This window comes from Hirundo rustica, chromosome 20 (assembly GCF_015227805.2).
Source record: "Hirundo rustica isolate bHirRus1 chromosome 20, bHirRus1.pri.v3, whole genome shotgun sequence".
Lineage (NCBI taxonomy): Eukaryota > Metazoa > Chordata > Aves > Passeriformes > Hirundinidae > Hirundo > Hirundo rustica.
In genome coordinates, this window is record NC_053469.1 from 5,367,253 (window position 1) to 5,391,246 (window position 23,994).

At 46.8% G+C, this 23,994-nt stretch overlaps 2 protein-coding genes across 3 annotated transcripts in view; one reads left to right on the forward strand and one right to left on the reverse strand.

Annotated features, from left to right (window-relative positions):
- CRAT (carnitine O-acetyltransferase) lies at window positions 1-15,997 on the forward strand. Of its 2 annotated transcripts, none has more exons than XM_040082992.2 (14): window positions 1-90; window positions 3,342-3,605; window positions 4,059-4,177; window positions 6,266-6,319; window positions 7,203-7,368; window positions 7,953-8,127; window positions 8,576-8,754; window positions 9,766-9,866; window positions 10,049-10,168; window positions 10,661-10,783; window positions 10,915-11,050; window positions 11,506-11,568; window positions 12,078-12,215; window positions 12,763-15,997. In XM_040082992.2, exons 1-14 carry the CDS (start codon window positions 64-66, stop codon window positions 12,976-12,978), a joined length of 1,881 nt encoding a protein of 626 aa, XP_039938926.1. In that variant the 5' UTR covers window positions 1-63; the 3' UTR covers window positions 12,979-15,997. The 2 variants fall into 2 exon arrangements, with proteins under 2 accessions (XP_039938926.1, XP_039938927.1); XM_040082993.1 differs by lacking the exon at window positions 1-90 and adding an exon at window positions 2,057-2,215.
- The window catches only part of DOLPP1 (dolichyldiphosphatase 1), a 16,738-nt gene continuing 8,727 nt past the window's right edge, over window positions 15,984-23,994 (reverse strand). The window contains exons 3-8 of the mRNA XM_040082994.2: window positions 22,728-22,812; window positions 22,368-22,467; window positions 21,467-21,565; window positions 20,067-20,195; window positions 19,468-19,557; window positions 15,984-18,987 (exon numbers count right to left, since the gene is read on the reverse strand). Coding sequence (XP_039938928.1) covers window positions 18,951-18,987; window positions 19,468-19,557; window positions 20,067-20,195; window positions 21,467-21,565; window positions 22,368-22,467; window positions 22,728-22,812 — 540 coding nt within the window. The 3' untranslated portion in view covers window positions 15,984-18,950. The remainder of the gene's footprint in view (window positions 18,988-19,467; window positions 19,558-20,066; window positions 20,196-21,466; window positions 21,566-22,367; window positions 22,468-22,727; window positions 22,813-23,994) is intronic.

Genomic DNA, 23,994 nt, shown 5'->3' on the forward strand with positions numbered 1-23,994 from the left:
CGGTGGAGCGGCGGCAGCGGCGGCGGCCGGGGTGTCCTTGCTGCGGGCCTGGGGCGCGGGGCCATGCTCGCCTTGGTGGCCAGGGCTGCGGTAAGAGCGACACCGGCAGGGGACGAGGCTCGAGGTGGAGGCCGGGCGGGTCCCTGCACCGGGCAGGGTACGGGGTGTGCGGGCGGCGAGCCTGGCTCCGTGCGGGGCCTTGAGCCGGGACAGGGCAGACGGTGGCTGCCGGCGGTGCCTCCTCCCCCGGGAGCGGGGCAGGGATCCTGCCGAAGTCAGGCTCCCAGGGCCGCTGGTTTCTTCCCGTGCCTGGCGGCAGCGTGAACCTGTCCAGGATGGAGATGACAATGCCAGAATTGTCAGGATTGGAAGGGATGGATCTCTGGAGATCACCCTGTCCAACCCTCCTGCCAACGCAGGGTCATTTGGCACAGGTGACACAGGAACGTGTCCAGGTGGGCTTGGAGTGTTTCTAGATAGGGAGACTCCCTGCCATCGCTGGGCACTAGAGCACAGTGCTCTGCCATCCTCAATGTAAAAAAGTTATTCCTCATGTTAAGGGCAGATTTCTTGTATTTTAGTTTATGGCCATTACTCCCTCTCCTGTCACTGTGCACCACTGAAGAGAGTCTGGCACCACCCTCTTGCCACCCACCTTGATGATATTTATGTGGCTCGTTGAGATTCCCTGTCAGCCTTCTCCAGATTAAGCAGGATGAACTCACACAGCCTCTTACTCTCCTCATACGAGAGATACTCAAGTCCCTTACTTATCTTTATGTCCTCCTCTGGACCCTCTCCAGCAGTGCCTTGTCTCTCTTGTACCGAGATGTCCAGGTGGGGCTGGACAGCAGGAAGGTGGCTGCTGGACACGGAGGGGCCAGGGGAGCCCAGGCAGATGGCATCGGTGGCTCCCAAGGTGCCCATGCTGCTGCACCTGCAGCGGAGCTGTCAGACCCCTGCCAGGCTTGGGAACTGCTCATTGCCGTCCCTTTCCTCCCTTTTGGCTCCCGAGAGGAGACAGAGCAGCAGAACAGGAGCTACAATGTAGCTCACAGTTACTGAGGGACCAGGCAGGGCCAGTTGTCTCCAGGCTGAAGGCGCACTCCAGATTCTGATTTAAAAATAAAAGACAAACCTCTGACATCCCAACACTCAGTGCTGTGCTAGGAATCAACTGTGAAATTCCTTCTGCCCCCAGCAGGTGGATTTTCTTTCCCACCAGCTTTGCTGTGGTGGAACGTGGCTCGGCAGCGATGCCAGCCCACAGGCTGACCCTGTCTGCACACCCTGCTCCACTCATGTTTTCGTGCTGCTTGTGGGGAGGGTTGGGCTGTTCCTCTGTTTGCTGACAACTGCCTCCTCAGCTCTGGTCACTGTTCCTCCTTCCACCAAACCCTTGAGTTTAACCGCAAACCAAACAAGCAGGGGACAAGAAAAGAGGGAAGATAAATGCATTCCACATTTTAACATACAGCGGCTTCCATGGGTTTGTTTTGGGATTCTCACTTTTACCCCATGGAAAATTTGCAGCTGTTTGCTTGGAATCATCATACTCTATTCAAGCTATGCAGACTGCTTGTCTGCCCCTCAGTTCATTAGACAGACACTAAGGAGGGGCTGATATTCCTTGTGGCTGCATAGAACTCTCATTGCCCTGCTGTGGAGACAGTTTTTGGTTGTTTTGGGTTTTTTTAAGAGTTGACAACCCATAACTCCCCAAAATCTCAGCTTACAGTAATGACCACACATGCATGGGGAGTGAGGGCAGTTAAGGTACTGCCCATGGTGCCACTCCAGGACATAAACTGGGGTCTCTCCTGCCTTATGTCCAGGTACCTCTCCCAACAGCCACAGTACTTTCATGGTCCAGGCAAAGGCTGAAGGAACAACATCCCCACTTCTGCCCCAGCTGGAGCCCAGAGCTTGGTCAGAGAGAGGCTCCTAGCCAGGTATTGATCGGCTGCCCAGAGGGGGCACCTTCAGGGCCGCTGTCGCAAGCCACTGGTTTGATAATTGCTGTCCCCTGCCCGGGCTGTGCCAGCCCTTGAGCCCCGTGATTGGAGCAGTCATGTGGCAGTTGGCTAATGAGGTGACGCCCTGCACGGGCAGCACATTGTCAGGTGGAAGAGGAGACCCAGACAGGCCGAGGGAGAGGTTTACTGGCTGTTCTGTCCTACCAGCCATGGACAGGAAGCAGAAGCAAGCAGAGAAGGTACAGTATGCCCAAGCTGCTGTAATCAACACTTTTCTTTTCATCCCAGTTCCACTCTTTTTTCATGCTTCAGTAATTCCTCCTCCTGTTGTTTTTCGCATTCCTTCTCCAAACCTCAATCTCACAGCTCTTTCCAGGTCCCACAGAGACCCAAATGCCCAAAAACGGGGCAGTTTCTGGGGGCCTTTGTCACCTTGTAGATTTAGCTGTTCTCTGTGCTTAATTGCTGGGAGGAGATGTGGGGACAGCTATTTTCTCACTGCTTTGGAAGTCAAAGGGAACGTTCTCAGTGGCTTTGCATCCTCAGTACAATGACAATGCAAAGTCCAGAGTCCTGCAGGAGTGTGATTCAAAAGATCCATGGGAGAGGGAGGTGCAGAGGGAACTGGAAACCTTGAGAGTGCTATTGAAACATCTTGAAGCTGAGGAATGTCCAACCCCGCTCATTCAAAAGGATGTTGTTACTCTTTTTGGGGAAAACTGGTGAGTTGATTTCCTGCTGAGCACTTGGGTTTGCTCTGTTATATTTCTCTGGCCAGGGCAGTGGTTGGTGCTTTCTAAGGCTTTTTCTCCCACATGACCCAATCGGATCACAGGAGCCTTTTAGCATCACCCACAGTTTCCTGAACAGAGAAGAGGCATTTTAATCCTGCCCTAAACTTAGCTAAATTCTGCCTCCCCAAAGCCAAAAGGGTGGTTTGGTTTGGCACAAGGGTTCTGCCTTTTAGCCTTACACTTTTGTAAGAAATAATGAAAGTTTCTGGTAGTACATAAGATTTTTTTTTTCACAACTTTTTTCCCACTTACCATGGGATGGAAGGGTTTGACTTTGTCCACCACATGGAGACTCTCAGCTGTCCATAGAAGATGTCCATAGACTGGGGAGATGTGCCATTATCCCAGCAGCATTTTCTCTGAGGAGCTGAGAATAGGTATCTTGGGAGATGGAGTTTCTCTTTCACAGCTTTCCTGGATTTCCTGCAGCCTCTCCAGCACCCAGCCATGCTCTGCTCCCAGGCTGGGACTCCCATGTGCCCACAGAGAAGCTGGGATGGAGACTCCTAGATCCAGGCTCTTTGCTACCTCGGGGGAAGTTTTGTCTCGACATTTGCTCTGTGCTTTGCAGGCCAGGCCCTGCGGCCTGCTGAAGCAGACAGCTCTAAACAAGATCCCGGGCAGATTCCAGCTCCACCAGGAAGCGCTGCCCCACCTGCCCGTGCCGCCCCTCCAGCAGACCCTGGATCGGTACCTGCTGGCCCTGCAGCCCATCGTCAGCCCCGAGGAGCTGAGCCACACGCAGGAGCTGGTGGATGAGTTCCGCAAGCCGGGAGGCGTCGGGGAGAGGCTGCAGAAAGGCCTGGAGAGAAGAGCCCAGAAAACAGAGAACTGGGTAGGTCAGGGCTCTGGCCCCAGCTCTGGTTAGGGAGGGTGGAGGGCTGATGTGCATCTCTTCCCTGCTCTGGCTGCATCCACTGGCACGTGTGTTTTAATGGCATCATCTTCCTGACCAGTTTGCTGCTGATCTCCCCAAGCTGTGCAAACTCCTCACCAGGACTTGGCTGAGCAGAGAGGTTATGGCAGAACAGGGAGTCACTGGCCCTGCCTCTGGCTGCTGAAGGCTTGAACCTGTCAGCATCACACAGCTGCCTCAAGAAGTTGAAGGAAACCCTCTGCTAAGCCCTGCACCAAAAGACCCCCTTTCCCCTTACACCTGCACAGTACAAACCCCTAACACTTCGTTTGCAAAGTGTGGGACAGAACTGGGGGTGGGATACTGAGACCCATCAGCCAGGACTGGGTTGGACAGCAGCAGCTCCCTGCATGTTTTCTTTCTCCACCCCAGCTCTCAGACTGGTGGCTGAAGACAGCTTACCTGGAATATCGCCTGCCAGTTGTGGTCCACTCCAGCCCAGGTGTGGTTTTACCCAAGCAGGATTTTCTGGATCGACAAGGTCAGCTCAGGTAAAATCCTTTTCTGCCTTCCCTTAGGTTATAGGTGGGATGAGCTTTCTGTTCTCAACAGGGATAAGGGTATTGAGGCAGATTGAGAAGGAGTAATTACAATGTGGTCCTCAGGTCTGAGCTGTCTGTGCAGTAAGGGCAAGGCTGCCAGGCTGTAAGAAAACTCCTGGTTGCACCAGACTAAATATTTAATCTGGGGAGAAAACCAAAGAGTCTAGTGGTTCAGGTATTAAGGACTGAGAAACTACATTTGTGTCTTTGCTCAAGCACAGACACATTTGCAAAATGGTCCCATCACTGGCTGGAAACGTTGTGAGGATGTATTGGAGGCACTGTGATTGTGTGTGCCGTTAAAGGAGGCACAAAAAGTAGCCTAGGCATGTAAAGGAGATCACCCAGAAATGCCTCTGGAGTTTTCCAGTTTATATGGATGGGGAGCCTGACAGGGACTGTCCCCTGTTGTGATCATGGTTTGGGAAACTTCACAGTGACCAGCCTTTCCAATCCCAAGCTTTTCCTTGCACTCAGACCCTGTCATGCCCTGTCTTCCTCGTGGGCTCCCTTTAATTTTTAACCACCACTAGGAGTGTGTTGAATCCACCTGCAAAACTTCAGCACTGACCTTTACACGGTCACCTTTGCCACAGTTACCAGTCAGCACTGCCCTGGCAGATCAAAAGCACCAGCCAGGGGATCAGTGAGGCTGGGAACAAATCCTCCCTCTCACTCCCCAATACACCTGAGCAGAGGATTAGCCTTACAACAGTGCAAGAGTACACAAATGTCTTGAAATCTCTCTGGCATACTATTCACTCTAAGTTTTCCAAATAATCTGGAGAACTGCAAGTGCCTAACCAGTGGAACTCAGCAGCTGCATAAAGAAGGGGAGCTCCTGTGTAAGATACAATCTAAATGTGTCTTTGGGTAGTTTGTGGCTGCATAAAAAAGTTTGACAGTGCAGCTTGAAACTAAAGCTTCCAAAAGCAGAAGGCAGATTTGGAAAAGTGGTGGGTTTTTACTCCTTAACCTGGAAAAACTGTTGGCTGAAAACAAGTCAACCAACCTCTCCCATCTCCTCAAGCCCAAACTCTACTTCCAGGCTGTTCATTCTCAGGAAAGGAACACAGACTCTCTCACTGGTGTTTCCCTCGTGCTTTGCAATAAGGCTGAGAAATTTTCATTGAAAACTGACATTTGCAGAATATCTCATTTCACAGAACCCTTAGGTTGTTGGAGTTGTGTCCTTTGATCTTTCCTGGGGATGGACAGGCTGAGCCAATCTAAAAGATGCTGCGTGCAAATGTCAAATGTTGGCACCACCTCAGCCAGCCAACATAACCTCCTGTCCCAGTGACCTCCTGCCTCCTTCCTTCAGGGACAGCTGGGAGCTCCCATGTCCGAGAAGGCCGGTCTATCACTTCCAGCTAAGCAGCTTGATGTGGCTTGTCACAGCCCTGCTGGGAGCTGGCACCAGCAGTGTTTACGTTGATCCTAGTAAACACAACAGCTCAGAGTCCACATGGAGCACACCTGCCTTTGTTTTCAAGCTCTCGATGTTAGAGGAAGATTCTCTGGAGTTGTGTTAGCAGCAGGATGTTCACTGGGGTAGGAACTCAGTCAGCAGTGGTGTCTTGGTTGCAGAGAGAAACAGCTGAGTCTTGGCTTGACACTGCAAGGTGGCCCCTGGCCAGGGAAGGGCAGAAATCCCTTTCTCTTGCTGCTGTTTTAATGCTGAGAATCAGAGCTCAGATGTGATAAAATCGTAACACATCAGTAGCAAACACTGCTGTTAAAGGGTCATGAATGCATGACTGAATCCTGCTCTCTTGAAAGCTGTCCAGAGTTCCATGGCTGTATAGTAAGACACATAAAAAAAGAAAGTGCCACCTGGTAGGACTATCCAGCAATCTCAAATCACAGCCCAGAGCAGCTGTATCAGTGAACCAGAGATGGGCACAACAGTGGCTTGGCAGAAAGGCTGAGCTTTCTGAGGAGCAGAGAACAGCTCTGCTAATCCTCCTCAGCTCGTCCCTCAGCCCCAAACGGTCTGTGCTTGATCTCAGCTTGTTACATTTGGTATTTTTCCAGGTTTGCTGCCAAGCTGATCGAGGGTATCCTGGATTTCAAGACCATGATTGACAAGTGAGTTACTGACCCTCCTGAGAGCTCACACCTTCCTTAATGTCACAGAGAGGCTGAGCCTTGTCCATAAATCTCCCTTCCACGTAGAAAGGCGAGAGATGACAGCACATATTTGAAAAGAGATACTGTAATCCCCAGCATTGCTCACTGCCACAGTCCCCTCCAGTGGAAAAAAGCAAACTTACTCTTCTGTCTTCATGTTCTTTGTTTACCTTAATGCTTTCATCGGTATGGGAACGTGCTTGGAGGAAGCGAGCACGACTGACAGTCCTAGGGAGCTTTGCACTTCTGTTTGCTCACAGGACAAGCTACAGCTCAGGCAGTAGGAATTTGAGTCTCTAATTTTGGGTTCTGGGTGTTTCTCCTCTTCCAGCTAGATGGGACAAGCTCTAGAGAAATTTGTTCCTCCCTTGCCCTTTTTCTTTTGGTCACCAGCAATCTCTGCTGGACATGCCTTATTTAACATCCAAAAATATGTTTACCGACAGTCAGACAAAGTTCAGGGTAGTTAGAATATGACTGCAGAAGGGAGTGACAGCCCCTGCCTAGTTCATGAATCATATCAGCACGTCAGACACTCGTCACTCAGAACTACAGTGGGTTCAGATATCTGATTCTCTGGTGTCACAGAAAGCACAGTGTTTGCTCCCCCTTCCCAAATGAAAGGCCAGCAAACAGATATTTTTTGTAGCCTGTACTAAGAAAGCTGCTAGAAATGGGGAAGGACAGCACCTTTTTCATGCCACCATCACCTTTAGGTTTTGCTGGAATGAGTGAGTGAGTGAAGCTGCAGGGCTGAGCCTGTGACCTGTGTGGGGAGCAAAGGCCTGCTCCCACTGATCTGTTTTCTCTCTCCTTCCTCCTTACCTTGCTGTGCCTCCAGTGAGGCCCTCCCAGTGGAGTACATGGGTGGGAAGCCCCTGTGCATGAACCAGTACTACCAGATCCTCTCATCCTGCCGCATCCCCGGGCCCAAGCGGGACTCCATTGTCAACTACGCCAAAGGCAAAAAGCAGTCCAGACACATCACAGTCGTTCACAACTTCCAGGTAGGGCAGCTGCTGGGCTTTCAAGGTTTGTTGAGGTGCAGGTGTCCCTATTGCTAGCTGTTATCCAGAGGAAAGGGAATAACAAAGTCTCTGCCCACAAGGTTTGCCTCACCTTGTTCCTGCTTTGTTCCTGAGCAGGATTTGTTCCTGCTCCCTTTATCCCCTTTGGCCAGTGGCAGGATTGCCATATGTAAGCAATAGACTAGAGGCAGAAAAATACCGTCTTCCTCTGTTCCTTCTCCCTGTAATTCCTGTCTCTCAAAGCCCAGACACCGTGTCTGCAACTGGAAACTAGAAGTGGAAACTGTGTAACAAACCCTCCCACTGCAGCTTAGTCCCACAAACAGGAATTCCTCATTGGTCCTTGTTACCATGGCTTCATAAAACCAGGACTATATTTGTGCCCTGCAAGGGAAACTGGACTTGAATCTCTCAATTCCGAGCATCCTTCAAAGATCTTGCAAGCTGAATTCTTCAGCCAGGTCTTACCTTCTCAAAGCAGCTGTTCCCAGTTTCTGGGGCTGGACCATAACTATCTTCTCTCACGTTCTCTCTCTGTCCTTGTCCACTCTTCTCATCTTCAGTTCTTTGAGCTGGATGTTTACAACAGCGATGGATCTCCCCTTACTGCTGACCAACTCTTCATTCAGCTAGAGAAGATTTGGAACACCTCCCTCCAAACAAACAAAGAACCTATTGGGATCCTCACCACCAACCACCGAAACAGCTGGGCAAAAGCCTACAACAACCTCATGAAAGGTCTGTAGAGCCCCTAACACACAAATGCTAACAAACACTGCAGATCCTTAAATAACAAACCTCCCCACTGTGCTCTGCTCAGTTCTTTCTTCTGGAAGCTTGTTTTGGACAGGTAACATGAGCTTTCCACCTTAAAGAAGCAATCATTGCAATCTATTGTAATTTTTGGGTTGGAAGGTACAGATTCAAAGTGTGAAGTTTAGTGAAATCCCAGAGTTTGTTGCCTTGCAAATGGGTAGGATGTAAGAAAAGTGAAAAAAGGAGGGTGAATGCAGCATGTTCACACCTGTAACAACCCAGCTGGCTGCAATTTTAATGGAATAGCTGTGTGTACCCCCACTGAGGTACAGTGGGAACCCAACGCCGCGTCCTCCAAACCCTCTCATCCGAATTTCTCTCCTTCCAACGACACAACTCCCCTCTTACTCACGGTTCATTTCTCTCCCAGATAAGACCAACAAGGAATCCGTGCGTGCGATTGAGAAGAGCATCTGCACCGTGTGCCTGGACGCCCCCATGCCCCGGGTGTCCGAGGACATCTACAAGAGCCGCGTGGCCGCGCAGATGCTGCACGGCGGCGGCAGCCGCCTGAACAGCGGCAACCGATGGTTCGACAAAACCCTGCAGGTAAGGACTCATGCACTCAACGTGCTGAAGAGGTGGCTCTGGAGGTGTTTCCTGAGACTAACAAAAGAAAAAAAAAAAATCCCAGGAACATTTTGCAGGAAAGGTCCTCACGTCAAGAGAGTGGAAAAACAAGGGAGACAAGGAGTGGTGGCTGACACTTAAGATCCTGTGGTTCCCCCTGCAGTCACCAGCATGTGTTGCTGCCTCAGGGATTTGTTTCTTTTTTTCCTCTGCCCACGTTTATTCAGTGCAGCAGGTCTCTGTGTTCCTTATAAATCAATTTTCTGCCTGCGGTGAACAACGCCTCGTCTGCTCGGAGGCAGCCCAAACGATGGGAGGTCTGTTCCTTGCATCTCCTCCAGGCTTGTCACTTTTCCTGGTTCTGCCAGAAGCTGCCCAATGGCATTTTGTTTTGTTTTATGAAACATGCACTACCATCCCACAGCATCCCTCTGATCTCTTCTCCATTCAGTCTTGTCAAGATCCTTCAACAGCAGCTGCTGTTGGAGCTTTTCCTTCATTAGTTGGTATAGCCTGGCTTGCAGATTGTAGCAATGGTGCTTTAGAGGACTCTTCTCACACCTGCTGAACTCTTCATAGTGTTTTCAGCTGTTTTGTACCTGTTTGGAACTCTTCACCAAGGGGATAAAATTTAGATGTTCCAGCTGATTGAAAAGTAAGGGTAAGCCAGCATGTGGCAATGTTATTCCTGTACCGTAGATGCAACTCAGTAAATCAGAACCACTGAACCGCTCTGTACGGCCAAACACTGAGCACACCAATATGTCAGGCACACCCTTATCCAGGGAATTCTGCAGAACTGTAACAGTGCTCTCAGACCTTCTACACCTGCTGAAAGGCTTCCACTGCTGTCCTGCTAAAGGAGACCTTTCAGTGTGCAAGGACAGGCTCTGATACAGACAGGGAGACGCTGAGGTCTCTCTGGGTTATCTTCTGCCTCACACACTGCCTCTCTGTGTTCAACGCTGTCCTTTGGTGCTTCTCTCCCAGTTCATCATTGCTGAAGATGGCTCCTGTGGTCTCGTGTATGAGCATGCTCCCTCCGAAGGCCCACCCATCGTTGCTCTTCTGGATCACATTGTGGAGTTCACGTGAGTCCTGCTTTTCCTCAGCACTGGAAAACCCTCTTTGGCACTGTGAGGGGTCTGTCAGGCTGTGAGCAGTATCACAAGGTGTTAGGGAAGATTTCCTGTGAATTTCTATCCAGGCTCTGGCGTTCCTAGCTGAGCCCCATGCCAAAGGTCTGGTCAAACAGAACCATTTCTCTGCACAGGAAGAAACCCGATGTGGGCAAATCAACCACGGTTCCTCTGCCAATGCCCAAAAAGCTGCGGTTTAACATCACCCCAGAAATCAAGAATGACATAGAGAACGCAAAGCAAAACCTCAACATGTGAGTATGAAGCAGTGGAGAAATGGGTGGGTGACTGAGGGAGTAATTCATGTCCCCCTTTGGAGCCTGTCAGTGGTTTAAATTAGGTTTTCCCCACTGCAGACAGGGAGTTTTCACAGTGACTTCTGGGCTTAACAGCACTGAGCTGAGCTGAAAAGCACTGCCAGGTATAAGGCCAGAGGTACTGGAAAGGGGTTATTACTGATTCATCCCATTTGCTAAGAAAGAACAAGGTTTTACTGGATCCAGCTAAGAATACTGGACCATAAATACACACACGACTATCTAACCTGGTGAAGATTTTCAGCAGTAGCCAAAAATTCTTACCTCTGTGGTGCTGCCCAAAGAGATCTATGTGTGCTGGAGCTCTCTGTCCCTGCACAGGTCAGATCCAGCTGGCCTGTTCCCTCTGAGCCTTGTGAAAGCAAATCCATTCCTCTGTGTTAAAAGAATGAGCAGCAAAGGAACAATTTCTCTTTTTTTTCCTTGTAGAATGGTTGAAGATCTGGATATCAAAGTCATGGTCTTTCATCAATTTGGGAAAGGTTTCCCCAAGTCAGAGAAGATAAGCCCTGATGCTTTTATCCAGCTGGCCTTGCAGCTGGCATACTACAGGTAAGACCACCCATAGGTCATTCCTCAACCTCCTCACTGACAGACTCAAACATGTGAGCTTGATAAAAGTGGCACAGACAAGGCTCTCCCAAGGCAGACTCACTTGTGTGGCTTTCTCCTCCCTGTGCCAGGATGTATGGCCACTCCTGTGCCACGTACGAGAGCGCGTCACTGAGGATGTTCCGCCTGGGCCGCACCGACACCATCCGCTCCACCTCTGTGGCCTCCCTCAAGTTTGTGCAATCCATGGACAGCCCTGACAAATCGGTGAGGATCTCAAAGAAGCGGAGTAAGAGGAATGCAGAAAAGAAAAAAGCAGCTTATTTGGCTAACGCCCTGTGTCATCTGGTTTCAGCTAGGGAGGGCTGCACCCCAGATTGAGCTAAACCATAGCTTGCAGTACCTTTACACATCAGGGGTTTGATTTTACTTTTCTATCACATGTACTGAAAGCCTGGGAAACATCACATGGATGTTTCTGGGCCCACCAAAAAGTCCTTTTTAAGTCTTTAGATACTGGAACAAAGTTTGGCTACTGGTGGATGAACTCTATTCAGAATGAAATAACCCTGCCAAACAAAATGATGTAAAAATGAAATCTAGTTAATTATAAATGAGTTTCATACAGACACACAAAGCAGAAATGTCCTCCATCTTAGAGAGCAGCCAAAATGAGGTTCTCCATTCTGCAGAAAAATTTAAACAGATCTGTGTGTTCTCAGGATCAGGAGAAAGCAGACCTGCTGAGGAGAGCCACGCAGGCCCACAGGGAGTACACAGACATGGTGAGTGTCCTCTGTGCTGCCAGGCCTGGGGGTTCACCCAACAAATGAGAGTTCTGGGGAAAGACAAGACCTGAATACCTTTTGCTCCTGACACAGCAGTGTGGCCATTAGTGTTGCAAAGGTCTGACTCTGATCTGACAGTGCTCTGCAGGCACAGATTGAATCCTCTCTAGCTGGTGTGTTGAGTGTCCCTTGTGACTGGCCTAAAGGAAAGAATCAAATATTACAATAGCTTCATTTCTTAACCATCACTGTTGCTGATAAACACCAAAGTTGCACAAGGAGCTCTTAAACCAGAGGGATTCCAAGGGCAGGAACTGTAAGGTTGTTTCCACCGGTGTGTTTAATTTCAGTCCTTACAAACAAGACTATTGGTCTTAAAGGCAAGATCTAGTTTCCTTCTAACTTTAAATGTTTATCGACTTTTTAGAAGTGTTCTTTAACCCAAAGAAATAGTTTTGCTGACTTGCTGGCCTGGCTTTCATCTGTCTATCCTTGCTTCCCTCCAGGCCATACGGGGCAACGCAATAGACCGGCACCTCCTGGGGCTGAAGCTCCAGGCAATCGAGGACCTGGTGAGCATGCCCGAGCTCTTCATGGACACAGCCTATGCTGTTGCAATGCACTTCAATCTCTCAACCAGCCAGGTACAACTCATCTGAGCCCAAAGCACTCTCTGTTCCTTTTATTGCCTTCCTTCTCTGTTTATCTTCAATTCCTTTCTGTCAAAAACTCGTCTACATCGGGTCAGAAATTTAAGCTGGCTGCCAATCCATAAAGTTACAGATCTGATCTTACACCTGCCACAGTCCCTCACAGACATGTAAAACACTGACATAGCCAAAGCCAGGATCACCAGGAGTGTTTGGTGTCTAAATCCAAGTGAGATCAGTGAAGTGAGCAGCCAGAACAGCTCTGTGTTAAGTGCTGTGCTCTGATTCTTATTGAATAGTTCTACTTGTGACTTACTACAAACTTACCCTGGGGGGAAGCACTCCTGTGCAAATGCAGAGGAAAACACATTGCTGTTAAATGGTTGGGTCCAGCACATGAGTGGTGGGATGTGAGGCTGACCAAAGGCCCTTCTAGAGCAGTTTAATGGGATGAGTTTCCTCTGTTGACAGAGCTGATTGCATTTGATGGTTTCATTTTTCTCTGACTGGTCAGAAGGTTTTAATCACATTGTCTCCACAGGTCCCAGCCAAGACAGATTGCGTGATGTGTTTTGGTCCCGTGGTTCCAGATGGCTACGGAGTCTGTTATAACCCAATGGAGGAACACATCAACTTTGCAATTTCAGCCTTCAATAGCTGTGCTGACACAAATGCAGCCCGCATGGCGCATTACCTTGAGAAAGCACTGCTAGACATGAGGATCTTGCTCCAGGCTGCTCCTAAATCCAAACTGTAAGAGGGAAACCCCCAGTTAAACGGGCTATCCCTGATGCACTGAAGCTCCCAGTTCCTCAGAAAACGATTCAGAGAACAGCTTGCCCTGGAACCTAAGAAGATTCCTACCATTTGTTTTCAGCAAGATGTTACAGAATAGTCACCCGCAGATACCAGACTCTGTAGTGAGATGAAACACTGTCTCAAACCAAAGTAGAACTGACAGGGACTCTCCCATCAATGCAAAGTGCACCTTCCTGACCTCAAAGAGGACTCAAATATGGTTTTTATGAAAATTACTGTAAGGAAATACAGAAAGCACAGTCCTTACCAGTATTTAAATCCATTGGATGAGGAAGGTAGTTCTTGTCCAGGAAAAGCAGGGAATGTTTATTGTATGATAGAACTACTGTAAGACCAAGTCTTTTTCTTGGTTCTGTCTTCTGAAGAGCATCTTCCAGTCTTGACTGAAGATTTTTCTACTGCTCCAGCAAAACTTCACCATTCAACTTCAGCAAGGGGAGAAGGAAGTTAAGGCAGAGCAGATCCAGTCTTGTTAGAGTACACTGCACTACTTATCCCGGGCACTCCAGCCAGTACAGGCTTTACAGGAATGTTCCCTTCCCCTTCTTCAGGATGCCGGGATCTCCTTCCTCTTACACTGACTCTCTTTAACAACAGAGCATGGCTCAATACAAGCTAAGGCGATTTTTACTGTTTCAGGTTATTTTTGTTGCTGTTGTTGTTCTTGCTCTGGGCTTTTTGTTATACTTCCTTCCTGGGTCCTACTATTGATCTTCCAGCTCAGCCTAAAGCTTTTTCCCCATGAAGCCTCCACAAAACTCTCCTTGTGTAAGTTTTGCCAGCTTTGGCTTTATGTACCTTCACATCTGCAGAGGTGAGAAGGGATTTCCTACGCATTTAGCGGGACACTTGCTCCACTCTACCTTTCTTTGGAGCTGAGGAAAAGAAAAAGATGCTGACTGTTTACTAACAAGCCACGTGCCTGATGTTCTTCGGGACACACACATTAACCCAATGTGGGTTTACACCTTGCTTTCAGAAACAGCCTTTTTGTGCACAATGTTATGCCTGAGCTGTGGACAAATAAGGAGGTTTCTGATCAGGAACTCCAGAACATACTTCCACTCCCAGCCCGCAGAGTTGAAATCTGTTAAAGGCCAAGGGAAAAACAACTGCAGAAACCCTTCTTTCACATCACTCTGCTGTAACAAGGGACAAAATCTTGAAAAGCAGGAAGAAATCAGGGTACACATGTACCCTGTAGGTTTTCTTCTGCACTGTGGCAGCCACTAACAGTAACAGCACAGCACCTTTTCTGCTACTCTGGAGAGTTATTTCTTATTGAAATATTACTCCAGTTTGTGCCAGCTTTATTCTGTGAGAGAACTGATCTCATATGATATTGGTTTTATATTCAGTTGACAAACCTGAGACAGTAAAAGATTATATATAAACATTAACATACAATGGTAGCATAGGAACTACTTCCCACCAACCTTGGTCGGAACCCAAGCTCCTGACTACGCTCTTATTTAGTAAAACCTTATGGTAATAAAGAATTCTAGTGCTATTTCTGGGGTAGGAATTCTGTATTTAAATTGCACACCCTTCAAGATGTGTCTGCTGGGACGTCACAAGAAGCATTAGGAGTGTGATGGCCTGTTTTGTTAACAGGGAAGTAATTGCAAGGGACATAACCAAAGTGCCTTGGTGAACATATATGAAGAAATTTGCACTAAAGCTTTTTAAAGTAAAAGAAGAAAAAAATAATTCTAAATTGCTTCTCAAAAGATACAAGCCAATGCTTTGGCTTTTTTTTTTTTTTCCTGAAAGGATGTTATTTCAAAACTTCTACCCTATACCTAACCTAATAACAAACCTTAAAAGAGGAAAATTTGATTGAAACTCACCTGTACAGCCAGTGATTGTATTGCACTTGATTGAACTGCCACTTTCACATCATCTACATGGATTTAGTTATCTTTTAGAAGAATCCTGAATGGAGTGAGACAGCCTAAAAACATAAATAGGAGCACTGCAGACCTGCAAGCAGAAACCCCTGCTCTGGTGACTCCTCTGTATCAATGAGACTGAAAACTGCAAGAGGATACTCAGTATTATCAAACTAAGTGATTGTGTAAATACTGCAGACAAGAACAAACCTTACTGGAGTAACATCTGGATTTATGGAGCCTTTTACATGGAAAAAAATATTCCTTTTGCCAGAGTAATCCTCCCCCCATACTGAATCAGCCTCACTTGCCAGGGGATGAATTATTTTTCCATGTCTGCAATGCCTTCAAGCACAAATAGTGCCACTGAAGAATTTGAGACTGGCCCTTTTCCACTTCTGTCTCAAAGGGGAAGGCTCTCAAAGCAAAGTGCCTATTAAAGACTAAGCATAAGCATGTGCTGCTGAAGACTGCACCTCCGAAGATGGGATTGATCTATTCTGGATCTATATCTGGATGTGCCCCTAGCTTCAGCAGAGTACAGCTGCAGGGAGCAGACTGCAAGAGATACAAGATTAATAAATCATCTAATGCATCCTTACTGATACACAGAGCTGAAATTCGGATGAATGAGGCTGATTTTTAAAGTGCATGAAAGGACACTGAAATCATTACAAGGTTTTTCCTTTAAAAAGTCTTTTCTTATGGTAAAAGTTCTAAAATGTGATGTCCTTCTGGTTCATATCTCTAGATTTTTTTCAGTGTTGACTTACTGAATACTGTTCTCCCTGTTTCTGATTGTTTTATCAAGAGATGTCCGTTGTCTTAAAGGCACATTATGTAGAAGAAAGTAAAGCTCCAGATAAATGGCAGATTTGGAACAAAATATTTCAGAAATTCACAGACTGAAAATATTCAGATAACTCTTGGGGTATGAGTGCAATTTTTGACACAGCCTGGTAGTGTTGCATGCTTTGCTGGTTAGCTGTGTTAAATACTGTTGGGATCCATGTCATGCAAAGTTGAATAAACTGGGACACAATAAACAGATAAATGCTACAAAAAGGCTTAAATCTCCTTAAACAGTGCAGAAGTTACATAACTGCTCTAAATGGGACAATGTTTGTGTGGGGATAGCAAGAACAGTGAACCACAGCATTCTGTCACCTTCCTTTTATTGTCATATCTCCATCCAGCCCCCTTGAGTACAGGGGAGGAAGACAAAGCATCTGCTTGCAAAGCCACATATTCCAAAGAAAATATTCCATTTCAGAAAACTAGAGGCAGGAGACTTCATACAAGTGTAGGATAATAAGGCAGAGCTCAAATCTTTTCCCTGCACAGCACCATTTAGTTAAGAAAATCCATGGAATCACTAAGGAATTTCTACTGTATATCAAGTATTGCAAAGATTTCTGAAAAGGTACAGCAAAAGTAGGCAGAAGATGCAGATTACAAACAACTCACAGAGAACAGAGGCGAGTTTGTTACAGTGTCTTATAAGAGCTCTTCTTCCTCTCCCTCACTCCTAAGAATTACTGTAGGAAGCTTGGGTTTGAAGGCAACGTGAAGTGGAACAGCTTTTTACACTGCACTGCTCTCCGTGAGGAGATGAACCCTCTTCCCTATGCTCAATAGGTGTTTCCATATTTATTTGTTCCAGCAGTCTGTCATAACAGCTCGAGAGGCTGGGGAAGTGCTAAGCCACTCCTGAAACAATCCACTCCTTCAGCAGCCTTGGGGAAGAGAGGTGTGATCTCTGTTCTGGCTTTGTAAGTTCACTTACAAGAGATATAGAGAGAAAATGAACGGTTTGGCAAGACATAAGTACCAGTTTTCAAACTGAAACATATGGTACCACCATGTCACGGGACCTAGCTGATGTCCTGTGTCATCCCAACAGAGCTGGGCTAAGGCAGATCAAATGTCCTTGTGAAAGCTGCAAGATGCCTCTTTATAAAGATGCACCTTCAAAGCAGATCCAGTGCTCGGGTCCTTCAGATGTTACAGGTTTGCTTATGCTACGCAAGTACTAAACAGTTCTTAAAAAAATGTTTATATATACTTGCTGTACCAACTGGAAACAGTTAATTTACTACCCATAGCTATTTAAACACAGAAATTTAAACAGCCTTCATTCCTGATCTCCTGGATCAGGATCACTTTCTACAGTTAACACTCTGGGTGTCCAACAGCAGTTCCCATTCCACACAAACACAAAAACTCCTATAGCAACAGGCACAGATGAAAACTTAAAAAAAAACCAACCAGGATGAAGAGAAAAAAAAAAAAAAAATCTCACTTCAAGCAGCTTTATAATGCAGGAGTCTGATTAAAGTGGAGATAGTAAAACAGGCAGCAAGACTGAGATGTGACAGTCATTTTACCTCTGCTCATGACTGCATCGAAGGCACACCGATGACCTTTGAGCCAGTTCAGAAGCTGTCCTTTATCTGTGAAAGTTCAAGTCAATTGTGCTTTGAATAAATACTTCTCTGTAGTTACACTTGAACTGCTGCATTCTATACCAGAAATACAGAAAGTGTCCATGCACAGCCCTGAAGCACTCTGATTATAGCCCTTGCCAGGTCAGCTCATGGGTCACAGAGGTCAGAGGCATCACCAGCACACAGAGATGGCAGGCACACTCCCACAGAGACACAGCATCCAGAGCGCCACTGGCCACACGGAGAATCAGAATGGAAGAAGGATGGAAAGCAAAACTTGCTTGTAGGAGTTCAGCACTCAAGGTTACAGCTGCAGAACCCCCACCAAGCTACTGTGATAACTGGCACGAGCCTCTGCTAGGACAAGTGTCCTACTTGGGAGTCTAACAGGACTCTTCAAGGAATAATTCAGAGAGCAGCTGAGCTAGTTATTAGTCATTTGCCTTGTTGTTCATTTGTGGTTGTCACTGTGTTCATTCTTAAAAAATCCCTCCCTTAAGCTTTAAGAAAAAAAAATAAAATAAAATCCAGTGCTTAAGACAGAGACCAGCAACTGAATTTTGTAAGGCTTTGGGCTGACTCTTACTGGAGCACAGCACTGCTTATAACCAACGGGCTTCCCAGTGCCCTCGGCACACTCAGTACAACAAAGGCTGTACAGATCACAGCAACCCTGAGATAATAAAAGTATACAGGAAGAAATGGAATACATGTGAGATATGTATGATAACCTTGCCACCTAGAAGAGATTCTGAAAAGGACACTCTCGCTAATTACACAACAGGAGCAGCAGTGGAAAAAAAAAAATAAGAGTCAGTATATTTGTGGTTTTCCTTTTGTTTTACACACACACTCCCCTTAATTGGTATCCGTGCAGGTTTCCCTGCATAACTGTCACTAGTGTTAAAAATCAGATCTTTTTAGCCTGTCTTGCTTTCTGTACAAAGTACAGTTGGAATTGATTTTGATCTCCCAAACTGACTGCAGAAAGGAAAGTCTTCCTCTCCCTTCTGTCACCCTTCCTTGATCCCCTCCCTCCTAAGAAGCATGTAAGAATTAAAAGCCCTAATTAAACATGACCAACTTGAGATTAGTTTTGTCATCTTCTTCCAAAAAAGAAAAACCCGAACAATAAAAAAAAATAAAGAAGAAAAAATAAAAACACACAATCAACGCCTCACCCGCCCCATAAACAATAGTTCCATTTAAAAAAATAAATAAATAGTGTGTATATTTCATGCTGAAAAAAAAAAAGTCACAGAAAAGATTCATTTTTGGTTTTCCCTCCCCCGAACACGACACCAGGCATTTTCTCCCCCCTCCCCTGACGTAGACACGATGGTACATCCAACCATGTGCATCTGTGTTCAAAACGAGTTTCTACTCCTGCACGGTCCCACATGCATCAGGGAGCATCCAGCTTAGCTGCTAAAGCAGAGCAAAGGCTTTCAGGTTTTGGGTATGGTCCCTGCCTGTTCCTTTGGTCCGTCTGTTAAAAGGCTCCTTGCTGCTCCCAGGTCTCTGCTCTTGTCTGTCTCCGTTAAAACGCGCCCTGGTCCCCACGCTGGCCGTCACTGGAGCTTCGTACCCAGCTTGCGCTGTCTGTTCCTGCAAGGCAAGGCAGGCAGTGTGACACAGGGGACCCCGACCCCAACCCAGGGGCTGCAGCAAACCACAGGGAAACACAGGAGGATTAAAGTACGCCTCTGCTGAACTCCACACGAAACTGAAGTGTCCCTGCCGAACCCGCCAGGCAGATCAGCCCTTCCCGCTCTGCACACTCCCAGAACATCCACCCCATCCTCAGTGTACACAAGATCACATGTGGATGCAAGATTATAAACAACTGCTTGCAAAAACCATGAGCCAGAGAGCTGAAATGCTGCTTAAAACAGATTAAATTCTTGAATCACACCCTCTCCAGACTCACCTTCCAGATGCAGTCGTTAACCCACAACTTGATATTCCTTTACATCGAGCTATTCTACCCACAGCACCCCAAAATTATCAGCTACATATCAGAAAATTAATTAGTAACTGCATCTGAAAGGTCAGAGCAGGAACAGCTCCTCGACTCCCAACACTCACCTTGCTTCTGCTCTCGTGACTGTGTATTCAAACCACAGGATGTTAGGAATGAGGCTGGTATCTCGGATTAAAAAGAACTCTGAAATTGGCCTGGAAAAGGACAATGCGGTAGAAAGGGGGAATAATTAGACCTTCTCCACTGCAATTTTGATTAAAAAAAAAAGGCAAAAAACCTGCTCTAGTTAACAGTACTATTCTATCACTTCAGGCTGTGAAAAGGATTCTTTGTTACATTTAATCAAAAACTTTTTTTCTTTCCTTACACAATATTTCCAGACTGTATTACATGCAAATAGCTCTGCAATTTGACTAGGTCATTAGACATTCATTAAGAAAGGTCTGCTGTTCATCCTGCAAAGCTCCTCCAGCACACTGCCACACCTCAGCTTTAGCAGGGCTTTACAAAATGTAGCAATTGATTGAATTCCCTCTTCCCCATCCTTATCAAGGACACACGATCCTTTGTATATATGCATGCACAAGAAAACATGGAGGAACAAAGTAGGTTACACAACAGCCAGCACGCAAAACTGGGACAGAGCCCAGGAATTCTCATTTCTAACATCCGTAACAAACCTCCACAGAATAAAGAGACTTACCACGCAGCTATCCTCGGGAAGAGGGGAGTTAGGATCTCCTGTGTGAAGGCAAACCAGGCTATGGCCATGATGCTTCCTGCCACACCTCCATATAGGACTTGGCTCCAGGTGTGGTAAAGCAAATAAACCCTGCAGAGGAAGACAAGAGTCACCAGACAGGCTTTAAAACAAAAGCAGCCAAGACTCAGGAGAGCTGAGGTGTCACTGGACTTACAGATGTGGGTGCAAGTTATCCTCCAGATGTTAAAAGTGGGTGTCTTTTCAGTAAAAAGCTGGCAAAAATAGTGGGGGGAGAAAACTGGGGAAAATTCTTCCCTGCTACAGCAGTTTCAGCTTGGAGCACTTCTACTTTGAGCTCGATAACCCTTCACATTCTCCTTCATCCATCTTTGGATCAGCTCAAGAATTAATACCGTGAGCTCCCAAAAGAGACTCTTCCAATGGCAGTAACAGGACAAGTCCCGTCCAGGCCACCAAAGCTGGGGCTTAAAGGCTTTTAAGAACAGGGACAGCAAGGTTTTTTTTGTGATTTTGCTGCTCTCCAATATGACAGGCACAGAGGCTGCATGACCAATGTGGTCACTGTGACTGCAGCCACTCAGAGCTGCACTGCTGGCCTCTTATATGTGTGCACAAGCTACATTCAAAATTCTTTTCACCCACATATCATTATGATCATCTTATCTGACCTTCTGTCTAACATAGCCACTTGATTTCCTCTAGTTTTGTTTTAATTAGACCATATACACCTCTGACAAATTTGTCCTGCCAGGATTTTAAAATAATTAGTAATAAGTAACCAGCTGTAGCGTACAGTCAACGGTGCCAACAGGTAATTAGTTTCCTGTGGAAAATGTGACCCTGTTTCTAGCTTGTATTTGTCTGTTTTTCCAATCACCAGAGCTCACTTTACATTTAATCTACTAATGAAAAAAAAAAAAAAAAAAATCACAATCACAGCTCCATTTTCTTTGTCCACCTTAACACAACTAAATCTTGCAATCCAACAGCTATGAATGTTTTGATTAACTAATGCTCAAGCAAAACAGTGGGATTGATCAACCGTAGCAGTCCACATGCTGCAGATGCTGGTGTGCCAAGGCATGGGGCAATGCCTCCACACTCAGGGAGAGGCAGCCAGGCTGCAAGGAGCACAGCACTGGAGCCCACGCGGAACTGGCACAAGCTCAGCTGATTTGGGGTTTTGTAAACGTTTCTGTGAAGCACCATACACAGAGCACCTCTGTTTATTGGGTCTCATGGCAACACTTCTACAAAGCTCTGACTCCGCGGCGCAGTGGAGAATCAGGTGGGAAAGGCGGGATAAGGAATGCCAGGGCTGCTGGCTGGCACAGGCCACGAGGCTGTGTGAGAGCAGAAGACAAACAGCTGCTCCATACCTACTATATGAGACTAGCAAAGCCACTGTGACGAGGCAGATGGACAGCACATGTCGCCATAGTAAATCCAGAAACCTCGCGTTGTTTGTTTGGTGCATCCTGAAAGAGATGGAGAGCCGTTAGCACAGGGCAGGGAGCTGAGCAGCCCCGACCTCCCTCCCTCTGAAACCTGAGGAAAGCTTTACTCCACTGGGGTCATGGGCAGCTCAATGCCATCCCAGCAGCAATCTGTCCCACTGGCAGCAGTTAAAGAGCAGCCAAGAAGCCACACGTGTTTTCTGTCCCACTGTGAACAGGGATTGCTGTGATGCAGGGCAGGATGCTCGCACTGATGGGACAGGCATGTCTAAGCATATGCAACAGGGAGCCACGACAGAGTCCCTCCATCACCCACAGAGCCAGGAGGAACTGTGAGTTTTGTCCTTCTCCACACACAGAGCCACAGACAGAGCCATGCCCCAGAAAGAATTTTGTTAAAGCACAGGTAAACCCAGTACTTGGTAAGTGAAGTCAACCAAAAAGTCATGCAAGTGAACAGCTAGCATTATCCAAAAGATTGAAGATAACCCCACTGAAACTGAGACAAAATGAGAAAGCAACTCTTCATGTCTCCTCCCTATCCCCCACTCTGGGGCACCATCACAGCTTAGAAAAAGAAAATTGGGAGACCTTTACCCCGACAGGTAAAAGGAAGCCCACTCACATCCTCCAGTTTTCAGCCATGGTAACTCCAGCCCTACATTCAGATGGAGACAGACATGCCCCAATCCCATGCGAGCCACGATAAATTGTGCAGGTCCTCAGATTTAATTCCATTATCCCTCTCAAGTGGCAACCAGCAAGGGAGCCCCCATTTCAGGTGTTTTAACATATTAAAAAAAACCTGTCCTGGAATTTTTACCTTAAATAAAGGAACAGAAAGGAATAGACAGAGAAAAACCACATGAATTGGGAGTGGCTGGATGGCATCCCATATTTTGTGGTCACTGTTGAATGGGCTTCTGGGAAGAGAAGAAAAAAAGAGTACGGTCAAGGTATGGTCAGCAGCTGGAACACTCCAGATAGTTAGCCAGACCACGCTGCTGGAGCATGCACAAAGTCCACAGGACACATCCCTGCTCAGGCTGCTCTGTCAGCCTCTTTACACCCAAACATCCACAGTCAACGTGAGGCAAAGGGGGGAAAACCCCTCTAAGCCCGCCCAATCAGCATTCCACCCAAAACTCCCCTGACACCACCACACTCATGGTCCATACCCTACCTTCACACGGCCGAGGCTCCCGGATTACATTTTTTATTAACCAGTTCACTCCCTCGTTGAACACCAGCCCTCCCAAGAAAGAGATCTGTGAAGGCAAGAGAGCTGTGTCATCCCCTTTAAGAGAGCCTTCTACTTACCAGGCTCTCTCTGTTGACAAAACCCCCAAACATTATGTTTCTGATTTTCTTTTTTGACTACTAGAGTTAAAACCAATGGCTTCCAAATTCTATACCTATATTCAAATAAAAGCATTTCTTTTCAGCTCATTTTGTATTTGGCAACACATTATGTACATGCAGCTTTTCAGCAGCTGCTACACAGAAAGGCAAAAATGACACAGTAGGGCACTTCTGCCAGCACCTTGCACCAGCAAACGCAGAAAGTGACCTTTTTAATAGGGCAGGTTTTTGGGAACTGGCTTTTCCTGATGACCAACAGGGGGAGTGCAGACACTGTCATTTGGGTAAATAGTTTAAAACAAAGGTGACTTTTTAGGCTTTCTGGCTTTTCCCTCTATGAATATTTTCATCTTGAAGCTGCTGTCTTCAGTCTAAGATGAATTCACATTCTGAGCTAAGCCAGACCTGGGTAGCATTTATTTTTACACTTCAACTTCACAGTTCATACACCTCCCCTAAATTAGTCCTGCTGCTATGATCAAATTCCCAGCTGGTGATGACACTCTGCCTCCTTAGCACTCATTCCCATTCCACATGATGAAGCAATTTTTCATTCCACATCCTGAGCCACAGCTCAGGCTGCTGCAAGTCAGCCAGTGTCTCTCTCCAGCCCAGTGGTGAATCCCCACACAAAGAACTGAGAACCAACCTCAGCACTTGTCTCATTACTAACACCAAACAAATCCCTGTGTTGAGAATCCCATAAATCTGTGCAATAGTTACTCTGGTTTCTTCTCTCTTTTGGGCCAACACAAAATCTTTGAGTTGCCAAAACTGAACAGCTGCCTTCCCTAGCTGAAAGTCCTATTCCCAGGTCCCTTGGGCCACTGGTTCCCATGACACCGTGGCCCTACATTCGCAATGTGCTGTCAAAATCCTTTCAGTGGCCCCTGTTTTATCTGTTTACTGAGGACAAGAGAGGGAGTTTATCCACAGCACCAATTCCCAACTACCTGGCAGAGCAGATAGAAAGCACGGTAAGAATTTGGATTGAAACAAGTCCCTTCTGTCCCTGATATTGAACTCACATTTGAAAAGCAGCCCTTAAAGACAGATCCACTCCCTTGGAAAGCTTTAGGTTTTATTTT

What these genes read in the sequence shown, in the direction of transcription:
- CRAT (XM_040082993.1), top strand. Translation starts at nt 2,072, where the DNA reads ATGTGGCAGTTGGCTAATGAGGTGACGCCCTGCACGGGCAGCACATTG. An exon ending in CCCAGAAAACAGAGAACTGG is followed by an intron (nt 3,606 to 4,058) that starts GTAGGTCAGGGC and finishes TCTCCACCCCAG; the next exon opens with CTCTCAGACTGGTGGCTGAA. An exon ending in TTGCAGCTGGCATACTACAG is followed by an intron (nt 10,784 to 10,914) that starts GTAAGACCACCC and finishes TCCCTGTGCCAG; the next exon opens with GATGTATGGCCACTCCTGTG.